The sequence below is a fragment of the Neodiprion fabricii genome, chromosome 5 (assembly GCF_021155785.1).
Source record: "Neodiprion fabricii isolate iyNeoFabr1 chromosome 5, iyNeoFabr1.1, whole genome shotgun sequence".
Classification (NCBI taxonomy): domain Eukaryota; kingdom Metazoa; phylum Arthropoda; class Insecta; order Hymenoptera; family Diprionidae; genus Neodiprion; species Neodiprion fabricii.
The window spans coordinates 21183778-21205872 of NC_060243.1; the positions used below are offsets into that span (position 1 = coordinate 21183778).

General features: G+C 42.0%; 2 protein-coding genes across 3 annotated transcripts; one reads left to right on the forward strand and one right to left on the reverse strand.

The window, feature by feature from the left end:
• Window positions 1–4150: 4150 nt before the first annotated feature.
• On the forward strand, window positions 4151–12126 carry LOC124182745. 2 transcript variants are annotated; one of them, XR_006870850.1, is made up of 5 exons: window positions 4151–4377; window positions 7601–7846; window positions 8406–8704; window positions 10608–10688; window positions 10867–10959. XR_006870850.1 is itself a non-coding variant. In XM_046570370.1 (4 exons), the coding sequence occupies exons 1-4, from the start codon at window positions 4372–4374 to the stop codon at window positions 11162–11164; spliced, it is 849 nt and encodes a 282-aa protein (XP_046426326.1). In that variant the 5' UTR covers window positions 4155–4371; the 3' UTR covers window positions 11165–12126. The 2 variants fall into 2 exon arrangements, 1 of the variants encoding a protein (XP_046426326.1); XM_046570370.1 differs by lacking the exon at window positions 10608–10688 and having other exon boundaries at window positions 4155–4377; window positions 10867–12126.
• Window positions 12127–16605: 4479 nt separating this feature from the next.
• Window positions 16606–22010, reverse strand: LOC124183093 (adenylate cyclase type 3). Its single transcript, XM_046571116.1, has 9 exons — window positions 20849–22010; window positions 20390–20769; window positions 19857–20141; window positions 19336–19616; window positions 18838–19166; window positions 18445–18780; window positions 17763–18068; window positions 17356–17691; window positions 16606–17283 (listed from the first exon to the last, which is right to left on the reverse strand). Exons 1-9 carry the CDS (start codon window positions 21398–21400, stop codon window positions 17101–17103), a joined length of 2988 nt encoding a protein of 995 aa, XP_046427072.1. The 5' UTR covers window positions 21401–22010; the 3' UTR covers window positions 16606–17100.
• Between the last annotated feature and the right edge of the window lie 85 nt (window positions 22011–22095).

Here is a 22095-nt window from a genome sequence, read left to right on the forward strand (position 1 = left end):
GCTCTGTCTCTCTTCGTCGTTCATCTTCCTCTTCATCCATTAATGTCACCACATCATTTGAATTCTCTCCAGTTAGCGGTATTAAAGTCACCATAAGTGTACTTGCAATAATGAAGTTATACAGTACACGGTGCAGAGGGTGTTTATTGGTGTCCATCTAGTCTGGTCTCGGTTATGAGTCATGGAAATAGAGCAATTCCCCTGGAAAGGCCGCATTGTCATCACGGAATTTGGCGTAGACACCTTGACTCGATCTCTCACAAGAAAGAATTCCACAAGTCATTCTAGACGCTAATCCTTTCCATTCTTTTTTCATTCCTGTCCCCCTAGATGGCCACCCTGGTATAAGAAAAAAAGTTCACCGAGGTTCCAAGTCCACCGTGACATTTGTACACTGTTTAAAAGTTGTATATTACTTTCTTAAACCGATGTTGCAACCCATAACCAAGCAACCTTTACCGTCATCGATAACATTTTTTTCGTGGCGCCAGGAGCCGATCAGAAATCTCATCTCATCCCATCTCCGCTATTCTTTTGTTTTTCGATTTTTTCTTGTATGTACTTTTATTTCAATCCGTCACTTGCATCGTTCGTGGAAATATTTTTGGTCAAAGACCATATGGATATGAGGTGATGGGACGTTGATGAGCCTTTTCGGTAACACAGGTAGCACCGTATCACGGTCCCAGGTTTGGACAGCTTTCTCAATGATTACGTGCGGCGCAAACATTAGAGAGAATTAAAGAGAGGCGTGAAAGAAAAGAAGAGAGAATCTTCATCGGTCTGTTGTATTCTGATGATTGGACCGCGATGCGGCCCTGCGTGACATATGCCGCTAGGTGAAAGGAAAGAAGACGCGGCTTGAACACGGCCGTCAAAGCCTTCGAGGAGGAGCTTTCCCTGCCTGCGGCCAACCCGCGGCTAAAAGACAAACTGTACGCAAAACTGATTCGTGAATTATTCTTTCTCTTGTACCACTAGCGACATCTTGCGGTTTTTCAGTACCGCTACCACCACAGATTAACTTGATCGACGCGAAATCGATCAATTTATTCTTTCGCCAACGGCCGGTAAGGTTGTTGAAATCTCAGCTGGTATCGATCAATCGATTAGCGATCGGTAAGACCTTGTTCCACGGCCGCCGTTAGTGATCACCGTTTTAAATACTGATCGTTATCATGTATAGGCAATCTGGAGTTTGCACGAGTCTCAAGATTACGTTGCTGGACAATTTTCAATCACTCACTTATTTTTGTAACCTAGGTTGGATTGACAAGAGTTTTTGGTTAATAGTTGTTCATTTAAAGCGCAGGTTAATGGGTATGCCCAGCGGCACCTGGACAATAGTTTTACTTGCTCGCGATCGTTGATCCTAGCCCAGGGTCTTGGGGTTTACGGGATGAAATACAAAGCAGGCTTCTCTCCCCCTCTCTTGCTCTTTCGCTCAATTCGGTTGTTGCGGGAACCACGCGAATTTCTTATTGATAAAACGGGATCCTTGAATGTTTCAGCATGCAATACACTCAATGTATAACCTTGAGGGCTTCTCGTGTATGGATAAGTCAATATATATTTTCGTTTTTTGTAGGTATAATGTATGGGACCTACGAATTCCCAAAGATTGAAGTCTTTTTTCTGTGTTCTCACCATCATCTTTGTCGTTTTTATTTCAATGACGAAGGGGTGTGTTTGAAAAAAGAGGTAATAAGAAACATCGAGTAAAAACCTTGAATTTTCGTGGAGGAAACTTTTTTTACTCTTAACATTTCACCTCTCCGTCTGTATGACCTTTTCCACTGGCAAATTTTGCCCTCGCCATTTCACACCTTGGGCAGCTCATGAATATTCTTGCGCAGAAAAATTATTACTGAGGGATTTCGGAACGCGCGGTGAATTTTCCCGTGGTTATGCAGAAATTAGAGTACAGCTGGAGTTGGGCTTAGAGCTTGGATTCAGTTTCCGGATTTGAAACGTATAAACGTTACTTCAGCGGTTTGCCGCGCTCGTTTTAATCAGTAGATTTTAGCCGAGCTTACTTTTAGTGTACTTAATTAAATCCATCTAACGTTTTGAAAGTGCGTCGACACCATTTTTTCTTTCTTCCTACTCGTTTTTTGTTTCCATTTATTGGCTATATTTCGAAAGACCGTGAACCAAAAAATACTACTAAATTAAACATCGGGGATTTCCGAATCAGCAAATTACCGTTAGAACCGTTCAAGTCGATGATAAAATAACCAAACGTTTTTGATCTATGTACAACTGCTTTAATTAACCGAACAAATCCTCTCGTTCGGCTCGACGTCAGTTTGAAAATGTTTTTTTTTTTTTATGAAAAAAGAACCATTAACCACGAACTCTAAGGCAGCAACAAGCCCGCGCGCCTGTACACATCGATTTCAACGACGACCGTGAACAGCGTCGTCGTATATTTCCTTGACGAAGTAAAAGCTCGACTTTTTCAGATATATATCTACACACCTCATACTTGAGGCTGTACCGCGATTAGAACAGCGAAGTACACAGGATAAGGATGGCGTGACTTGATGAAATATTATAAGTATGTCACTTCATTTCTTTTATCCGTTCTGCAGCCCTTGCCATTGTGATTATTATAGAGTAATTAGTATTGCTATTATTATGCTTATTATTTTTGGCAAATGGGCTTTTAATTTCTCGGAATTTTCGCAGACTGTAACGACTTCGCGGTCAAATTATAATCCGACATCGTAATTTTCATGCGATAAATTAAGCGACAGCGGGAAATTTTATGCAAATATTTTTACTCCGCGAAAAATCTAGCGATCGTTCAGACCAGATTTCTTTACTTCCATCAATTCGTACTACCCTAATTAATTTATTGGCATTCTAAAACAAAGCCTGGAAGACACGATTAACGATGTACTTATACACTTTTCTATTACCAATTTTTCTACTTCCAATGCACATCGATCAGCAGCCGGTCAGGGTCGAGGTTGGGTCAAGGCTAAAGTCGATGGCATGACCGGAATAGGATCGTTCGCCTTTTGCCCTACAACACTCACAAGCACCATCTCATCATGCATTGATCATCGGGGACTTCAATTCTCGCACCATGCTAATTATCTCGCTAATGTCATCTCGAAAATCTAACCTAAGTAAAGCCTGCCAAAAATTTCTTTATCTAAGCTGACAAGCGTCTGTTAGCAGACTTCGCAGGTACGCGTTCTTCAATTCGATCAACCACGGGAGAATAAAAGTTATCCGCTGTCTGCTCACAATAATAATCGGTAAACGCATTCGGTGAATTTTATATTTCTGAATGTAGAACTCCTTCTCGATTTGACACTCGTCTCCGATAAATTCTTATAACCTAAAACTCGGTCGATTTTTTCCCGCCAGATGTGCAGCGTTTTGTAGAACAATCACCTTCCCCAGCTGGTGTAAGTACGTCGTTTGTTTCGACGTGTCCGCAGTTCAAAAAGAAAAAGAGAAAATAACGGAAATCTATTGACAAAGCTATATATTTATAAATAGAACATATAGAAATTCATTTACATCATATCGGGCCTTTCGCGTTAGTATGTCAAAGAAACGGACTCGCTTCGGTTTGAAAAACTTGACGCGCGCCGCGATCCCGTGAATTTTTCTTCTTTTTCTCTCTGGCAGAAACCCTGAATCCGCTTGTTATTCTCGTTTAATAATGAATGATTAATTATTTCAGGGGTTTTCGCCGGGAATATTTACTCGCCTGAAATATTTATCATTTCCAAAGTGCGGAGGGCGAGGGATAGCGAGAAAGAGGGAGACTCGATCGATGGGTCCCGCGCCCCCAAACTTCCCAGCACAACACGAGTCGCTTCATCTTCTTTGGGAACGAGCCGGCAGGCTGCAGCAGCTAATCGGGCCCCGCGCCCCCCGCCAACGATCGATCGCGCCCCTGAGCCGTGCGAGCACGGCGGCAGGCAGTCAGGGGCAGGGAAAAACACCGTTGGCGTGCCCCGCGACAGGTCAGGGTGGGGATGGGAGTGGGGGGTGGAGGACCTTGACCTAGGCGAGGGTCTCGCGCCGGCGTCGCGTCTCCTCTCCTTTCCTCTCGGCACAGGCGGCGGCGGGTTTCGGTTTTTTGGTGCGTCAGGCGTCCGTCCGGTGTGCGCGTCCCGCAGTGCATGGCTGTGGGCACCGCGGAGATACCGAGTCGCCTTTAAGCGCGGACAGTGCTTGACCGGTGCTGATCGGTTCGTGTACCGATCGAGTCGCACGCGCGGTCGGCTCATGTGCACTGTGCATTTGTTTTTTTTTTTATTTTTTTTTTGTTTTCCGACTGCCTGATCGTTCCGCGCACTTTACATAGACTGCTCTGCCTGCCATGCATCCCGTCCTAGAAGAAGCATGCAGGTGGGTCATTAGCAGCGATATTCTTAATAGGAAGCAAACACTTTTGATATAGTTGTAGGACAGATGGGCCTAACTGGCGTTGCGGAAATCTTCTACTGTCATAGACCCACGTGCCATAATTCAGAAAAGATAACTTTCGGAGAGGAAGAAAAAATTCATTTTGATTGATTTGTTTTTTTTTTTTTTTTTGTTTTTTTTTACCCGTTTAGATAACATTAATTTCAACCAGTGGGAGATATTTATAATCTAAAGAATAAATTCTTCCGAAGTGCAATTATCGTTGTGTGATCATTCTTATTCTCGTACGTTATGTTTTGTGTTACTTTTTTTTTTTTAGTTTTGTTTATAATACTTTTCAGAAACAAGACTGATGAGTACGAATAACGAGCGGAAGTGCGTGATGTAGAAAGATATTGACAGTGCTATTATTTCTTTTCTTTTCTTTTCATCGATACCCTTCGAATCCGCCAGAATTGAGTAAACCAACGTATAAACGATCAAACAGAATTATTATTGTTCATATTTAAATTTGAAATGTGGCATAGTGAACCAATAGATAAATAAACACCAGATTAAAACAGGTAATTAATATTTGCCTAGTACCTGATACCAATTTCATTTTGCGCAGATTTAGATTTTTTTTTCCATCGTTTAAATAAAGCAGAACGCATATTTTTTTAAATAGAATTTCAAGCGTTAACTGTATACCTATATAATGTAACACGCTGCGTTGTCAGATTGACGTGTTTGGGTATTCGTTATTTTAGATTTAATCTTGATTCGATCGTGATTTCAGTGAATAAATACATGAACGAGTGAATAAACTGTTTAAAAAAAAATAAAACACATGTTACCGAAGAAAAAAAAAACGGAAAAAATTGATAAGCGGTGTCGGGAGTATTTTTCAGGCATAATATGCTTACTTACATATGATGTAGCATCATGTAATTATAATTGGTATACGCAACGTACAACATTAAAAATATCGTGATATATTTAGTGCGAAGTGACGATGATCAAAAAAATAATATACGAAATCTATGAATAGTGATGTAACTATAGTAATAGAACTGATTTCTTTATTGATTGTTACTATTTTGTTTTTTTTTTCAGTCGCACTCTGTGCACGCTTTCACTTAGCCTGTGTATATTCACATGAATATGTATTGGCGGAGGTGTAACCTGTTGAAAGTTAACGATTTAAACTTATAAGTTTATTACCACGTTGCCACGTAATCTATACGTTACATCATAGACACGCAACTTGATTTCAATTACGTAACGAATTGGGAGAATTAATGAAGATAGTTATTACTGAAGAATCTTTTCACGGTTGACAAAATTCGACAATGAAAAAAACTCTCAGTACTTTCGTTTGTTTTTTGTTTACTCATCCCACATATATATGTATATTGCCGTTCATTAACTTGACAATTATATATTACAGGAAATAGATTGCGTCAGTTCTTCGTTGATCAATGTCATTCACTTTCACCGCTTATGGATGATCTCAGGCAATAATACATGAATAAATTGACGCATTAGTAAATTTTACTGCATAATATATTATTATTCTGGGGCACGAATCGATTTCTGCGGGATTAAAAATGCTGGCGTGACATTGAACCATACCGAACCTTGCAGTTTATAACAGATTACGGCAATACTTTTGGTTGGATATAATCTGTATTGACCATATATACCTTGTTCATCAATTAGCCTCTCATTCTGACGCATATTATTTGCCGATAAAAACGTTGAATCTCAGAAAACAAGCGTATGGCTGCAAAAAATAAAAAGAAAAAACGAATTAAAAATTGTTTTCGACGAACAATTCTTGCTCGCTCGTCTTTATTACGTTGTTATATCTATAATTTTGCTTTATGGTTCAATTGGTAAGATCAGAAAAGCGAGACAGAAAAATCAACAACCTCGAGAATGGAAGAAGGGGTGAAAAAAATTGATACATTTTTTCTGCATCACCCCCACCGCGAATGATGTTTTTTTCAAACTTTAATTCCTTTCACGACGCGAGGTACATTTTTTACCCTTCGTAGCCCACGCTGAATTCGTTTGTCCCGGGGGCTCAGCTTCGAGAGCTTCAAAGCTTTCATCGTGGTGGCTGCGTGCTACGGACTGAGTTTAATTCCATGCGGTGTCACTTCCGTAGCTCTGCGGATGAACTTCCGGCTGTTCGAGGCGAGTTAGGCTCCCTCCCAATTTTAATCCCCCCCTGAACGGCTTGTCGAAAATCGTCTGTTTTTATCCTATAACTTTACAGTTGAGAGACTCACACGAAGAGAATAAAAGAGCAGATTTTGACCCTCGAAATTGTTGGAAAAGCGAGGCACATAAGGTTTTTTGATAAAATCTACTTCATGAAAGGCAAAATATGGTACTCTAGAAATAGTGAAAACAGTTTTTGAGTAAAATCTACTAATTTTCTTCTCCCTGTGAGTGTGAACTTCCTCCTCGACTACCGAGTTTTGAACATCTCGTACGTTTAGGAATGTCATTATAAATTGCCTAATGACGGCAGGCTGGGCCCGCCGAAACGTCGCAAAATGAAAATAAAAATATGCGAACCATGCACGATCAAATTCTCTGACCCTCTCCGACGAATCCTTCTACATATTTAAGAAAATCGAAGAGTCACGAAATCTTCACCTTAAAAATAACGGACGAACAATAGAAAATAATGAATACCGTTGCAGCAATAACCGATTACAGTGATCAACAAATAACTTATAACGAGTAACAAATCGCAATGGCAAAATAACAACTATCGAGTAACAAAAATATCAGCAACGAACAACGAATAACAAAGAAAAAGTGAAAAAAAACAAGTATGTAATAAATAACAAACGGCAATTAATAAATAGAAGAAAAAAAATTCAAAATCCCGAATGACAATTACAGCGAACGAAAAGAAAAAAAAACAGCATAAATACGTCAAAATACAAAGTACCAAACAACCGTGAGAAGAAATCTTTGAAGTCCGCAGATAGCAAAAATGATAATGATACGACTGAATATCGATTAGCGTGTATAAAAACCACTTGTTGAACGACAAAGACTGTGCGAAAATATATTACGTCACAGCGTTAACGATTGATGTGAAACAATTCGTCTTGTAATTCGTCATGTTTTTCCGTTATGTCGTTTTATTCCTTCTCGCGTCGCTTCGCGGCGTGATTAATGCCTCTACTTTCTTCGTCTCCAGAAACCGCTGAGAGAGCTGAGCCGTTTGTGCTTGGGTACAGCCGTGTCGGGGGGCGGCGGATGCGGGGGTGGAGGTGGCCTGCAACACGTACCCACGGAGATATGTGACGAGGCTAAGGGAGGGCTGCCCCTGCTACAGGTATGGCCCAGCGACTCGCCCAGAGGCGAGGCTGACGGTCAGGCGCAAACTTTCGTGTTCCCCGACACTCAGGAGAGCGTAACTGACAGCGGTATCGATTCGATACAGGTATAAATTTTCACCCAGTTACATCGGATCAGAATTACAGAGACCGTAGTTTAATTTGACGAAAAATTATCAGGCCCACGGTTCACAGTTTTTACTTTTTTTCCGACTTTTGTTTCCATTATTCATTTTCAACGAGTTTCATTCTCCCCTGTTCTGATCTGCTATATGAATTTTTATCATCGATCCATGTATGAATAGAATTATTATCAGCTTTGGATCGATAGTTCGTCAATCGAGGAAATTTAAAAATACTTTCATTTGTTGTATCATTTTTCATTTGGCATTAATTTTTTCGTGCCACTTCTTATACAGGGATTGACGTGTTATCCCGTGAATAATTAGTTTCAAAGTTGAGAACGGTTAAAAAAAATATGTATCGTTTAGAAATTTTTTGTAATCACATCATTATTTGATTCCCAAAGGTGAATAATTTCCGGAAAATACGCGCTTTTCACTTGACTCTAACACTCGATACTTGTGGAATGGGAAAGAATAAATTTGAAACTTGATCCACTTACCAAAGCCCTCTGAGACTCCGTATCCTTTGGATAATTTACAGGTTTCTCCGTCGCCTTGTGGTCCGATTTGTTCCGGAAGTCCTACAACGACACCTCAGCCGTCGCGTCGGCCAAGTTTGCTGCATCCGGATCACGCGCGGCTTCATCTTCATCACCTTCATCACCACCACGCGAGTGGCGGTTCAAAGTGCCCCTCATCTCCGGATAGGAACCCGTCCATTGACGAAGACCCACCACCCGGACCCCCAAGTCCGTCTAGCTCGACTACTAGCAGTTTACACTCGATGCCCAGTTCTGCCATGGCTTCGACGCATTCTCAAGATAGAAGACGAAGCAGCAGGTGAGAAAGAAATAGAAAAAGGAAAATAGAGAATTGAACTAAGTCCAAGGGGTCAACCATAATTCTTGAACCGGTTCAAAGATTAGGCTCCAGAAAAAGTTTGAAAGAACTGAGATGGTTGAGAAGATCTGTTGGGATTTTAGCAAAGATTTCTGTAACCTCAATTTCATTCTGACACACTTGAAGATACGCGACACGACTCGAAACCATTCAAAGATACTGTCAACGACGGACTTCTAAACTGCGAAGTCTATTTGCTAAAATTACCGAACAAGATAATAATTTAACGTTGTTACAGTGAATTTCACAATTTTTTTCGCAAAAAAGGAATGTATATAATTTATTGAAACTTTGAGATCATTTTATAAATATAATCAAATAAATATCGTAATTTGTTTGAAGTATTTCTTTGGAAAATATGGAAGATATTAGCTGCCACCTATCGGAGGTCACCATCATACTGTGTACATTGTGGAGGCCACAGTTTTCATTTGAAATCAACAGAGTTTCAAATTTACTTTAAGGACATGTCTTTCTTCGAAATGAACCTAAATTTGGAGTAACATTATTGTTGGAAGTATTTTTTTATTGCAAAAAAAGTTTTGACAAAAATGGCAAATAATTATGCTCTCTTGTTTAAGCACATCTAAAAAATGAAATTTCAATTTTTCTGGGGGAAGTTAGGCCCATATAGAAGACAGACATGTCCTCAAAGTAAATTTCAAAACCTATTGATTTCAGATGAATATCAGCTGATATCTTCCATATTTTCCGAGGAAATAATTACAAAAAACTACGATATTTATTTGAATATATGTATAAAAAGTTCTCCAAAGTTTCAATAAATTCTGTGTTAATCTCGCTCGAATGCTATTTGACACTCTCCGATCCAGCGTTCCGAAATTACGTCTTCCTCGCTCGAAGTTTGGATCCATACTGCCTCCATCCCATTTTCCGATTTCAGTCCCTCGCTCGGTTGGTAGCCTCGCTAGATCGCCTTTCCAGCTCTCCTCTATTTTCCTCTCTCTCTCTCTCTCTCTCTCTCTCTCTCTCTCTCTCTCTCTCTCTCTCTCTCTCTATTTCTCTCTCTTTCGTAATCCGGCTCTAGACAGATTCGACAACAAGGGATTATCTTTTCTTAGTTGTATAGTGTAAATTCATATTAGTCGGTAATAACTCGGACTTCTTAGGTATATAAAGCAAATCATCCGAACTCATTAATAGATCCATTCATTTTGGGTTCGTGACAGATACTTCGTAATACTTGAAATGACCTGTAGACACTCCAAAATAACTTCGAATACCTAAATGAACTCGAAAAGACTTTGGAAGGCTTCTGAATATTTCGATACAATTTTGAAATACTTTGAATGACTTGATACGATTTCAAAACACTTGAAACGAGTTCAAGATGCTTCAAATAAAGATGCTGTAATAACCTTCTAAAAAATAACAAAGAAATTTCCAAACACTTCCAAGGACTTGATTAACGTGGCTTCAACGTACTTCAAAATAATTCCAACAGTTTGAAGGTACTTGTATAAAATTGAAAGTATTGAAACCACTTGAACAATCTTATGACTTCTGAGTTTGTAAAAAAAATGCCGATTTTTACTCTAGTGGATTCAGCACGACTTCACGGCATTTCAACAGTAGACTTTTTAAACACTTGAAATTACTTCAAATAAATATGACCGCGACTCCTCACGACAATTAAATGAATTCACGTTGTTCAGAAACACTTATCCCATTCCATCTTCAGATGTACACAAAACGTATCTGACTAATATCGCATGTTTCACATCGCAGCACTACAAAGTTCGCCTAACATCTTTAGATCATCTTTTCGCAACCGAACATACAGACTTTTGTTCCTCTTTCCAATCTGTGATCCATTCTTCAGGTCAGTGAACCAATTCACTGTGTAATTTTCCACTCTACAACGAATTCCATCCTGCAAATAACTCATCTCTTCGTGCCGTAGGTACGTAATACGAACTCCAGCGTTAAATTCTTAGTTGATCTTCTCCAAACCGAACGTACAGCCTCTTCCCCAGATCACATCAATTCCCTTGACACCATCCTCTTCTATTCTTGACTTTCTTCCGTCATTCAGTATCTGATGTCAACGAGTACCTTACCTCTGATCGCTGCCCTCCCAGGTACAGCATGTTCGACGCATTGGACTTGGAGTACGCGTTGCTGCGAGCAGCAGCGAGGGGTTCGGTGGGTCCCTATTCGCTCTCGGAGTCTCTTCACAAGCTCACCTTCACCCAAAGCCTCGCATTTCCGGCGTTGGCTCGGGGTCTGGCTTCGAAACAGAGTCGCCTGCCGGCCGCGCGGCCGAAGCAGGACACCGAGACCGGGTTGAACGCGTTCGCCAAGGTCGTGACCGCTCTGGTCCTCGTCCTTGTCAGCGTTCTCGTTTTCGGCGTGGTCTACAAGTTTGTGAGGACGTGAGGGTGGCTTTTGGGTCCCAGCGGGGACCAATCCGGCACTCGTCACGATCCTGCTCACAGAAACCACGACGACTCTTCGGCCGGAAGACTCTTCAGCAACACTTGAACGCCGCCCCGTCGTCGCTCTTCCGGGTCCACAAACTTGAAAATCCACGAATTCAGGACGGAATTTAGCCAAGCGTGTCATTGGCGATTGGGTCCGATAAAACCTCTTCGCGATATCATCGCCCCCGATTTCTTGGCGAAGAAAGCGAAGAAACATGAGAAGATATTTTACACGAAAATATAGTTAGCAGGATGAGCTGTAGTTACGTTCTGTCAGATTGAAGAAGAATTATTCAAAATTTTCAATTTTCATGCGGCTTGCGTCTCCCGTTTTGCATTTCTGTTTTGGAAGTAATGAGATTTGGTTATCGATTTTGATACTCAAGATCATTTCACTTCTCATTCGATTCGCAGAACGCTTTCATCCTCTCTTGTGAAAAAAAAGACAAGCCGATTAAAAATACAAACAGCATTAGAAATATGGATGCAGATAATATGCACGACAAGAAGACGTATCACAAAATTCTTTTTTCTTCATTTTTCTATTCCGTGGGACGTTCTATTCGAAAATCGGTTTCAATTCGACCTAACCTGTGGTAAACAAGACTTGCCTCACGTGCACGTGTCAGTGCACACATAAACTTGCACATCCAAATTATACATGAAAACGTATATATAAATATACTACATCAAAAGCGGCCTATGTAACTGTGCTTTTTTCAGAATCATGAAGCACGGCGAAGACCCACCGAATTTACCATACCTATAATGCTGTAGACGTCAATAGATACATCGTAAATATTAAAAGGAAACAATATATCTGACACAAATACGAAAGTCTGTTTATATATATGTACACAAAATTCACATCCAGCACCCCAGCCTGGAGTTTTTCAGAAACGGGGCTCGGGATCGGAAAATTGTTTTTTTTTGTCTTTGTAGCGTTTTGAAAAACTTTTGGCTTAACTGTTGAATCTGAGTTGGTATTGTATATATCTACACATGTGAGCATGTTATAATAATAATTGTATATCCGAGGATTATTATTGTTATACACAATGTACTGTATAAAATAATAATACCTATTCATATATCATATTTAACAAAGTGTACTTTACGCTGTGATTTGCGGTATGCGTAGTATGTATGTATTGTATAATATACATATATACACGTACGTGTATACAATCTTTTTTCTATATATCAAGTGCCGATATTTACGCGCCCCTGTATTTTTCACCGTTCTGCGTATATATAAAAATATATCGTGCGGTATTTAATAATTAATCATAGTTGTAATTATAATTAATTAATTAAATTAATGAATCATATACGACGCTCTTCAATTAAAGTGCTTTATGTATGATACTATCTTCTCGACAATCGCTGATATTGTGTACTTATTATCAACATTATCACTGTTATTATTATGATTATTATTATAATTAACATATACACACGGTATACGTAGGTGATTATATATATACTGTTATGATAAGGTATGTTAATTACAATCGTTATGAAACCGCGGCTGATGTACCTTTTTACATGGCCTCATATATCATCAATGATAGCTATATTTAAATAGGATTGTATTTATTCTTAAGACGAACAATTATACTCAGCACTTGAAAAAGAAAAAACGAAAGAACAAAAATCACACCTCGATATAATATTCCATGACATGATAATATAAAAAATGTTAATCCAAAACTGTCAGTCCATCGTTATTTTCTTACTACTGATTACTTCCGAGATTCATTTGATTTTATTGCCCGTTTGAAAAATTGAAATAAAAAATTATTGTTGCCAGAAATAAAGCAAGCTTTCATTATAGCCCACGAAATTTCACCATCAGTAATCATTATTGCATATTTATTGCTTGTACAATCAGTTTTCCAATTTCTTTCCGTTAGTTATAGTTAGCACTATATGTACAAACAAAATTTACCCATTTTTAGTCTCTGCTGCATTCGAGCTGGAAATGAAAAAAAGTGATTATTATATAAAGGTTTGTAATCGATTTCTGGTATCATTTAATCTCTACATTCCTTAAAGTATATGCAATCTAGCATAATATGCCAAATATTGTGCTAACAAACATCTTTTACAATAATTCACCTCGTTAAAATTGGATTTTTCCGTTTTCGTTATAATTCTGGGATCATAATTATTGAATAATTATCTGAGCTATTATCCTTTGGAAGTATTATACAATAGGATTTGTAGATCTAAATATTTAGATCTCATGTTAAGCCTAGTGACTAGGGAGTAATTCGCAAGAGAAGTGAATTTAGTACATTTTTGTTCATCTAGTTTCATTATAATATTTTTATATTCTTCCAATAAATAATTCTTGTCATGAAGTAATTGATTCAGGTTGAGATTGTTTCCTCTATTGAGGAAAGTAGCCAATTTCATCTTTGTGTTGTAAATTTGGGTTTGCGCATGCGCCAGCCTTTATGTATTCTTTTTTACTTCAAAATCGTGACTGAAATACTCTTGCCATTCTACAGTTTCAAATGAGACCCTGGTCGATAATTAGTGACTTTTGAGAATGATCTTAAAGACAAAAGAAAATCCCAAGTGTAACAACGGCAGCCATGTTGGTTCTAGTGGAGAATTTCTTATGGTGAACCATCGTACTGTTGCTTTATTTTTTACACTGATTTTTGTTTGGTTGTGGTGAAGAAGCACTAATACGTATATTTGACTTTTATGAATCGTTATTACCTACGTATATTATTACTTGTGCCATACGATAAGTATCACGAAAAATTATATTTAACCCGTTGAGGACACACATCCAAAAAATAACGTTGAGGACACACGGGGTCCAGCGCACCCCACGCAGAAAAACAGTTCTCATTTGTGTTTTACGCTATGTATCGACTTAAAACCGGTGCGAAACTTTAATTTTATTCCATTAGACGGCTGGCGATAGTTCGAGGTCGAAGATTATAAGACATCTGTATATATACACACATATATATTTAATTAATAACCATTATTTATTGCTGAAAAAAAAAATTCAATTCATGCATAAATACTTACGTTTACAGAAACAATATAACATCAATCAACGATAAAAAAAAAATTGAATTTTTTTAAGATTTTGCCACAGTAAGGCCATACGGGGTCTACAGAACCCCCAAAAAAAAAACACGTGCGCACTAATATGTCTCTGCAGGATGACTAATGCCAAAGAGACCTTCGTAACGTGTCAAAACTTGTTGTGGAGACTTCAAACAACAACAGATGGTGCTATATATCTAATTCCTAAGGGTCTTTGTAGATTTAAAATTGCATTGAAATTTGTCTGGGGTCCGTTGGACCCCATGTGTCCTCAACGGGTTAATGTATTTCTATCGTCTACGATGATTTTTTTTTTTTTACTCAGTTTAATAGCATAATATTAAATAAATATCTCACTTACCTCGGAACTATGTTCAACTTTAACCAGTAACAACTAAGATCTCTCTGGCTAAGCAGCTCCGTCAAAACTCAATGATCACCCAGGATCAGAAGATTGTATGCAGAGCACATACATATGTATAATCAACTATTCTGCATGAAATACAATAATAATCAGATTGATAATATGTAATTCCATTTTCATGTATTCTTTTTCGAGTTTCTGTATTTCACACCAGTGTGCTATTTAGTCATTTATTTAGCCACTTATCACGCCTATATTCAGTTTTATACGCGCTCATAAGTGTTACACGTGCATTTGCATTTACACATGTGCTAATTGCGGGGTTGGTATAGGTATGTACATGTGTACACATATATATGTTTCGAGGCGGGATTGAGGTTTCTTAACATTTTTTACTGTCGTTTTAATTCTTTCATTTGAAGAACGTTACATTTTTTTTTCTTTTTTATTTTAATTCCTCCTCACACCTAGTGCTAGGGTATCTACAGTGATATTTTCTTACAACATTACGTAGCTATGCTTTTTTGTTTTACTTTATTTGATGTTTTTATTCTTGTGTTTCTTCCAGCTTGTTCTATCTCTCTCTCTCTCTCCATCTTCGTACAATCTCTTACCTCTAGTAGTTCATTGTTTACTTTAGTTTAGTTTTCTTTCGTGTCCAATTTTCTTTCTTGTTTTGAATTATTTACACAAAACTTCCGTTTATTGCTAAATTTACAAGACCTTGTAGTGTATACCATTTTTAATAATATATAATATGTATATGTTGTTACGTTTTGCGCTTTGTGGTTAAATTTTCGGTGTGGTTATATTATTATTGATTTGTTTATTCATCTGTGTTTTGTATTTCGTATCATGCTGTGAAAGCATAAAACGTGTTTGACGAAACGTTTATTGGGTAGTGAATTAGTTAGTTTCGTTTCGTAGGTTTTATGATTGATTGATTCTTGTGTATTGTATTGTAAACCTATTATTATTTATTATTATTATTACTATTATGGTGGAGCCTTCGTGTCCTAGGCCCGTAAATGTAGGCCGTGTGATCGTTTATTCTTGTGTTTTCCTGTTTGTTAGTGTTTATTGTTCAGGTTTTTTCATTTCGCTCTTCATTCCTATTTATTGTTTGGTTTTTGGTATAAGATAGTGTTTGTTTTTTTTTGTATCTTTGGTGCGGAAATAACCAATATAATATAACTGGAAGAACAAGATGAAGAAGGAGAAAATGAATACAGATAATCTATAAATAAATGACAGAATAAATTGTCAAGTATGGTCTTCTTCGCGTTTGTGTTTCTAATGCCAGGTCATCTTTCTGTCAAAAAGCTCCTTCCCACAGTGATGAAACAAGAAATAAGCTTAAAGTACAGAAATAAAAAAAACTTAATAACTTTAAAAAAAAAAAAAAAAAAATGAGCAAGCTCTTTGCAGACTGCACTACGTCGAAATCCTTTCTACTCTTTTTTTTTCAGTTGATGCGTTGCAGGTAGTCTTCTCGATTTTCGAAAACACTCGTCATCCGGAGTCAATAATGGGTTATGCAACAATGCGTCAATTATTAATTAATGACGGATGCTAAAGCTACATTTCTAGAATACAGGGGCGGCAACAATACAGAAGGGAGCGCCATTTCTACTTAAGCGAAATAACGAGTCAACTAGTTATCACAAACATTCTTCCACTCTCGCTTTCGCTGTTATCCACTGTCGCTAAACACCAGACGAACACATTATCGTCAGCTGTAGTTTACACATAAGCAGTTGGGAAGAATGTTCTATAGGAGTGTTTCTACGGATACACGCCAAACGCTAGTTTTTACCAGAATAAAATATTTTGCGTGATGACCCGGTTATCTTTCCAAACTGTTGGTAAACTCCGGAAGAAACAAGACGGTTGATGATGTCACACTCCTCTCTGTTCTCTTCTCTCTCTCTCTCTCTCTCTCTCTCTCTCTCTCTCTCTCTCTCTCTCTCTCTCTCTCCCTCTCTCTCCTACATAACACAAATACAACACATCCACGTGTGTGTTCCAAACACATTGAGTCCGGATGTAAACTAGCTATAAATATATCCAAAGTATAGATAGGGTAAAAGGAAGGCAAAAGAAACAAAACCTATGAATAAAAAACGCTCTAATTCAAAAGCCATGCTTGCCGAAATATCGTTAATGTACACTAGGCTGGTTACGCAACAAGCCATCACGTCATTGATGATATTCACTTCAAACCGACTCGTCCTTGCAACGACTATCACTGTCTACGTTGAGAGATTACTGTGTACAACCGGCAATAGGAAACCAAAGTGAAAAATCGAACTAAACAACCAAATAAAACCAGACCCCTCAGGAATCGAGTCCGCCATTATTACCCCGGCAGAAGGTGACGCGCCCTACTGTACGCTTTCCCCTGAGACCAGGATAGTAGATCAAATCTTTCACTTTCTTTCAAACACCATCATCTACTGGTAGATGATCGGATGAATTGGTTCAACGGGCAGATCACTGTCCAAGTCCAGGGGAATGCTGTCCCGTGCTACTAGATAGTGCGTCAGCAGTTGACCCTTTCCTTTAACGAAGACCAGCCCACGCTGCTCAAACTCGAAGCCGAAGGGCTCTAGGATCTTCCGGGTCTCATCAGTGACCTGGAGCAGAAACTCGAGGTGAATTTCGGACGGCCTCTATCTTTCTGAACAAACACGTCATGCACCACTAACCTGAATACAGCCGACCTTCCCAGTGCTTTCCATCCGAGAAGCAACGTTCACGGTGTTTCCCCAAATGTCGTAGTGAGGTTTCCTGGCACCGATAACGCCAGCAGTTATGGGCCCATGGTTGATACCCATTTTCAGCACGAAGTGATTGAAGCTCTGCTCGTTTATGCTGGACAAGGCCTTCTTGAGTTCGAGAGCAAACTCGACCAGGGTCGAAAGGTGACCCCACCTCGGACCGTCCTCGGGCTCATCGGACTCAGTGATACCGGAGGCTGCCATGTAAGTGGAACCGATAGTCTTGATTTTGATGATGTCCTTGAACTTGGACTGGTCCAAGATCTGGAAAGAAAGGTCACGTGCTTGAGCTGTTTCAGTGGCCGCGAGGAATCTAATATTGGGGCTCGACTCACCGCGTCAAAGTCCGAAATGACCTCATTGAGGAACCTGAGGCACTCCAGTCCCTGGTTGTTGATGCTTTCCTCGCTATAGAAGTCAGCGAAGTTGGGCATGCTCGCGAAGAGGACACCGACCTCGGCGTAGCTCTGACTGTAGAGATCATCGTGGTGCCTGGCAGTGGACAGAAAATAGGCGGCCACGTGCGGCGGCAGGATGTTGTAAATCAGGGCGCCGTTCCTCCGCTTCATGTCAGCGACGCGTTCCCGCTGTGCCACGACTTCCCTGCCTCGTAAGTAAAGAATCCTCCTCGCTTTCTCGGTCTACAGTTAGAAAAAATCTGAACTACTGATCTCCGTGATTAACGAAATAATGGTGATGGATTGTTACAGGGAAAGTTTAAGCGCCTCAACAAGGTTGAAACCCATGTTGGATTAGGGTGAGGAAATGGGTCGTTACTGGAAAGCCTGATTTTTCCCGTCCTTGGACGATACAGTTATAACTTAACCGAGACTGGCGCTTGCGCAAAGCTCGTGAGTTACTCCGTTCAAGAGGCGGGAATCAAGACCTGTGCGAGAGAAATAGCACTCGGCGAATTTCCGCCCCTCAAAAACGCGAGCGGAATTTCATTTCACCGTATACCTAAGTTCTGGTAAATGAATACCTCTGACCATTCGCGGCATACGACTGATTACTCACGTATTTTGCGACGACAACGAGGGTGAGCGTGATGAGTATCAGCGTCGCTGAGAGTGCGTACTTAAGCGGAAAGGCGACTGAGCCTGGTGGGTAGATGGCCAGGTCTTCCCTGTCCAGACTGGGCCCGAGGATCATGACGTTGACGCTGCACTGAGCGCTGGCTAGGATACTCATGAGGAGGGCCTTGCCAAGGTAGCTGATGTAGGCGGGCATGGAGATAACAACGAGGGCGAGAACGCCGACGTAGGAGTAGTAGGAGGGGTACGGGCAGCGGGGGTACCAACCAAGCGAGGTGTTGGTGGGTGGTTCGATGTCCTCGACGATGGCGCAGTTACCCTGAAACAAGACTCAAGATTAGCCGACAATCCGTCCGGCCTTCAACCCGCGACTCACCATGTCAAGCAGCAGGAAGACACTTAGCGAGAATATCATCAGCAGTGCCAGTGTCCGCCGGAACCAGCGCGGTCGTACAGCGCTCCCCAGGCACGTTGCCCCCGCCAAAACAACCCCGAAGAGCGTCACTACCCCAGCCCCACCCCACGTGAAGGGGCCCCACGGCTGTAGCCTCCAAACTGGCGACGCCGCGACCATTACCAAGGGTCCGCCCAGTAGCGATAGCGGCGAAAATGCCTCCTTCGCACTGTGAAAAGCGTGTTCCACTTGCGGGTCCTTGAACTGGAGGGTAAACCAGGACGCGTGGCCACGCAACTCCGCTCCGCCGTCTGAAAACAGGCTCATTTTATCGTGGCACAAATCAATCATCTCATTATCAGACGGTTGGCATTATGAAAGAGGGACGTTATCTCTCGCTTGACGGGTTGAAGTGCTTACAACGATGATGTGGAGTTGATAGGGGATGGAGCGGTTATTTACTTTCACTTTGTTTTTTACCTCTGCTGCACAACTCCTTGCGTAGTCGCTGTCTAAAGTCTTCGGAATCTTCGGCTGGTCCTTCCTCGTCTTCGTCAGCCTTGTTGCGAATCGACTCACCAGTAAATGATGCCAGACTCTTATTGGTGGCTGGAGGTGGACATTGCTTCAGGGCTCTGACGATAAAGTACGTCGTTAAACCGGCCTTCTGCAGTGCCTCCTCGCGTTTTTCTCCGTAGGCAGGTTCCACTTCGAATTCCCCGTTCAGGAAACTCAGGGTGGTGTTCGATATGTGAACCCTCCTTAAACCAAGCAAAGTAACGTTAAACAAATTGCAATATCACTCGTAAATTGTCTTCAAAAAGAGCCATCTTCAAAGTTATTTCTCTGCTAATTCCTTGATTCCATTTTTAGTGGTAAAGCAGGTCGATAAAAAGCCTTTAGTCACGAAGACTTCAGATATCGTGACGTCTCCGCACCGAGCAGCACCAATCATGATCTGGAATACCGGGCACACGTTGATAAAATCACCCAAAACTCACCCCGCCATTCCACTACTCTCCATCTTGTTAGCGAGCTCAACGTCCTTGCTGTAGACATCGAACTGCCACTGCCTCTGACCAAGAACACCGGCCAGAACAGCTCCCGTGTGAATTCCGACCCTCATGTCGACCGGGCTGTTTGTCGTCTGCTGAACGTACTTTATGGCGTCGACCATCGATAGTCCCATGTGTATGCAGAGCACCGCGTGATCTGGCCGCTCAACCGGGGCTCCGCTTATGCAGTAATAACAGTCCCCCAGTATCTTGATACGTAGTTGCTCGTACCTGGTGAACGTCAGACAGAGTTACACACCTCGAGCATCGCCAGGGAAAGACGGTATGCTTTCCAAGTGCTTTGATATAAGCCGCGGTATAAAGAGACGATGACTTTGTCTCACCACTTAATTTTATCGTCTCTATCGACCATGCAAGCACTTGACAAGCATCACCGCCACCGTTGTCCGTGTGTACTTTTATTGGTCTCAGGCATGAATGAGCTTAGCAAAAGAAGAAAAAAGGAACCGTTCAATCACCGTTCACTGAGCTGATCAAATCGAGCGAAAAGTTCGTTTAATATCTTGACCAGTTCGCTGGCGCTGTAGGTCGATGATATCGCCGTGAACCCGACAATGTCGGCGTATAGTATGGACACGTTCTCGTGCCTTGACATGTATATCTTCTTGAACTGGGTGTCCATCGACGCGCCCAAATCCTGTCGCATTTTCACGGCTACGTGCTCCGGCAGGACGCTAAGCAGTAAGCGCTCCTGTTCCGCACTCTGCTCTTCGATTACCAGCTGAACTTCGAGGCTCTGTCTAGTCTCAAGGAAGGCTCTGCGCTGTTGAAACTCCGACAAGGAGTAACTCGAAGCCCCCAATGCAGCAGCACCGGCCGACAGTGTGACCGTCAGTATCTGAACACGGTGAAGAAAAATGATTTGAAGAAAAACCAAGGTGAGAAAATGAGATTCGGAGGATCGAAGAGTCTCTTACTAGCACATCGATCGGTATCTGCGAAGGGGCCTTCGACAGTCCGACAACCGTCACGATGTAGGCAACGGCGCTGCCAAGGGCCAGTAGCGAGCATAAGGACAGCCTTAGCGGAAGGGTGGCAAAGAGGAGGTACAGCAGAAGCAGAAGCCAGCCGAGGCCGTCACGCGGTGTAACCTCGGTAGACTTGAGGAATAGCTGAACTAGTATCTGAGCAATCGAGATGTGCCAGGCGACGAGGGTGATGGTGGACCAGACGAAGTCCCTGGCCTTGGCACCGCGCTGGGCCCAAGCGAGGAGGGCGATGTTGGCGCCAAGGAAGACGCCGGTAAGTCCCCTCGCCGGGGTCTCTGCCTCGGGCGAGAGCAGGACGAAGACGTCGAAGAGAATGGCGGAGAATAGGAAACAGTGCAACCCACCGCGGCGCTGCTGAAGCGAGGAGGCTCGGTAAAGACGCTCGAGCTTGGCGTTCGAGAAGGAGGTCTTTAGGAGGTTCGACGGCCGCCCCGAGCTCAGATACGACTCCTCGTTGGAGGTCTCGGACCTCTGCGCCATGCTTCAGTCTCTTGTCCAAGCTCAGGCCCTCATCGTCCGCATGTCAGCGCTCGCTAATGCCCGACACTCGAGTGCAGAGGTCTTCCACGCACAATGTCCAGGACTCGGAGACGAGGCGCTCCTCGACCCGGGTCGCTCACCTGCCTCCTGGGCGAGGCGTGGCGCGTTTCGTGGTCGCCAGGTCAGGGCGCTCCGCTGCGGCCGCGACTCGCACCGTCAACCGAACACCCGGATGATCAGATGAACCGCCCGCGCGCGGGGCACTGGCCGGGCTACACCGAGCGCACCGCAGTCGCACGACATTCTTCCAGTAGTCGGCGGCGTCCAGGCGTGCGCCTAGCGCTCGCCACCCTCCGGGTCGATACCAACCACCACGTTCTCTGGGCCGCGCCGCGCGCTGAGCGTCGCGACGCCCCCCTCCCGCCTCCCCCCGAGGAGTTATCTCGGCGGCGTTCCCTCTTTTAGATTTATTTACAGAGGTACTGCACGCGATTAACGCCGCTGCCCCTGCCGGGGGCATGCTTCTTCACCCCCGCGGGTCGAAAGGTCGGTGAGAGGGGTTCCAATCGGAGAAAGAACCAGAAACCAACTGCCATCTTGCCATCCGCGGGGGCCAAGAATTGCGGTGACCTTGGCCCCGACTGGCCGCCTTCCTACTCCGCTCGGCAAATTCACACTTCGTCGTTTTAGTCGCA

Bases quoted from the DNA above. Each gene is read 5' to 3' on its own strand.
- LOC124182745 (XM_046570370.1), top strand. The intron at 7,847-8,405 runs GTATAAATTTTC...GATAATTTACAG, and splicing joins GCGGTATCGATTCGATACAG to GTTTCTCCGTCGCCTTGTGG. The intron at 8,705-10,866 runs GTGAGAAAGAAA...CTGCCCTCCCAG, and splicing joins GATAGAAGACGAAGCAGCAG to GTACAGCATGTTCGACGCAT.
- LOC124183093 (XM_046571116.1), bottom strand. From the start codon at position 21,400: ATGGCGCAGAGGTCCGAGACCTCCAACGAGGAGTCGTATCTGAGCTCG. The intron at 20,142-20,389 runs GTGATTGAACGG...GACGTTCACCAG, and splicing joins TTTGATCAGCTCAGTGAACG to GTACGAGCAACTACGTATCA. The intron at 17,284-17,355 runs GTTAGTGGTGCA...TTTCTGCTCCAG, and splicing joins GGAAGGTCGGCTGTATTCAG to GTCACTGATGAGACCCGGAA.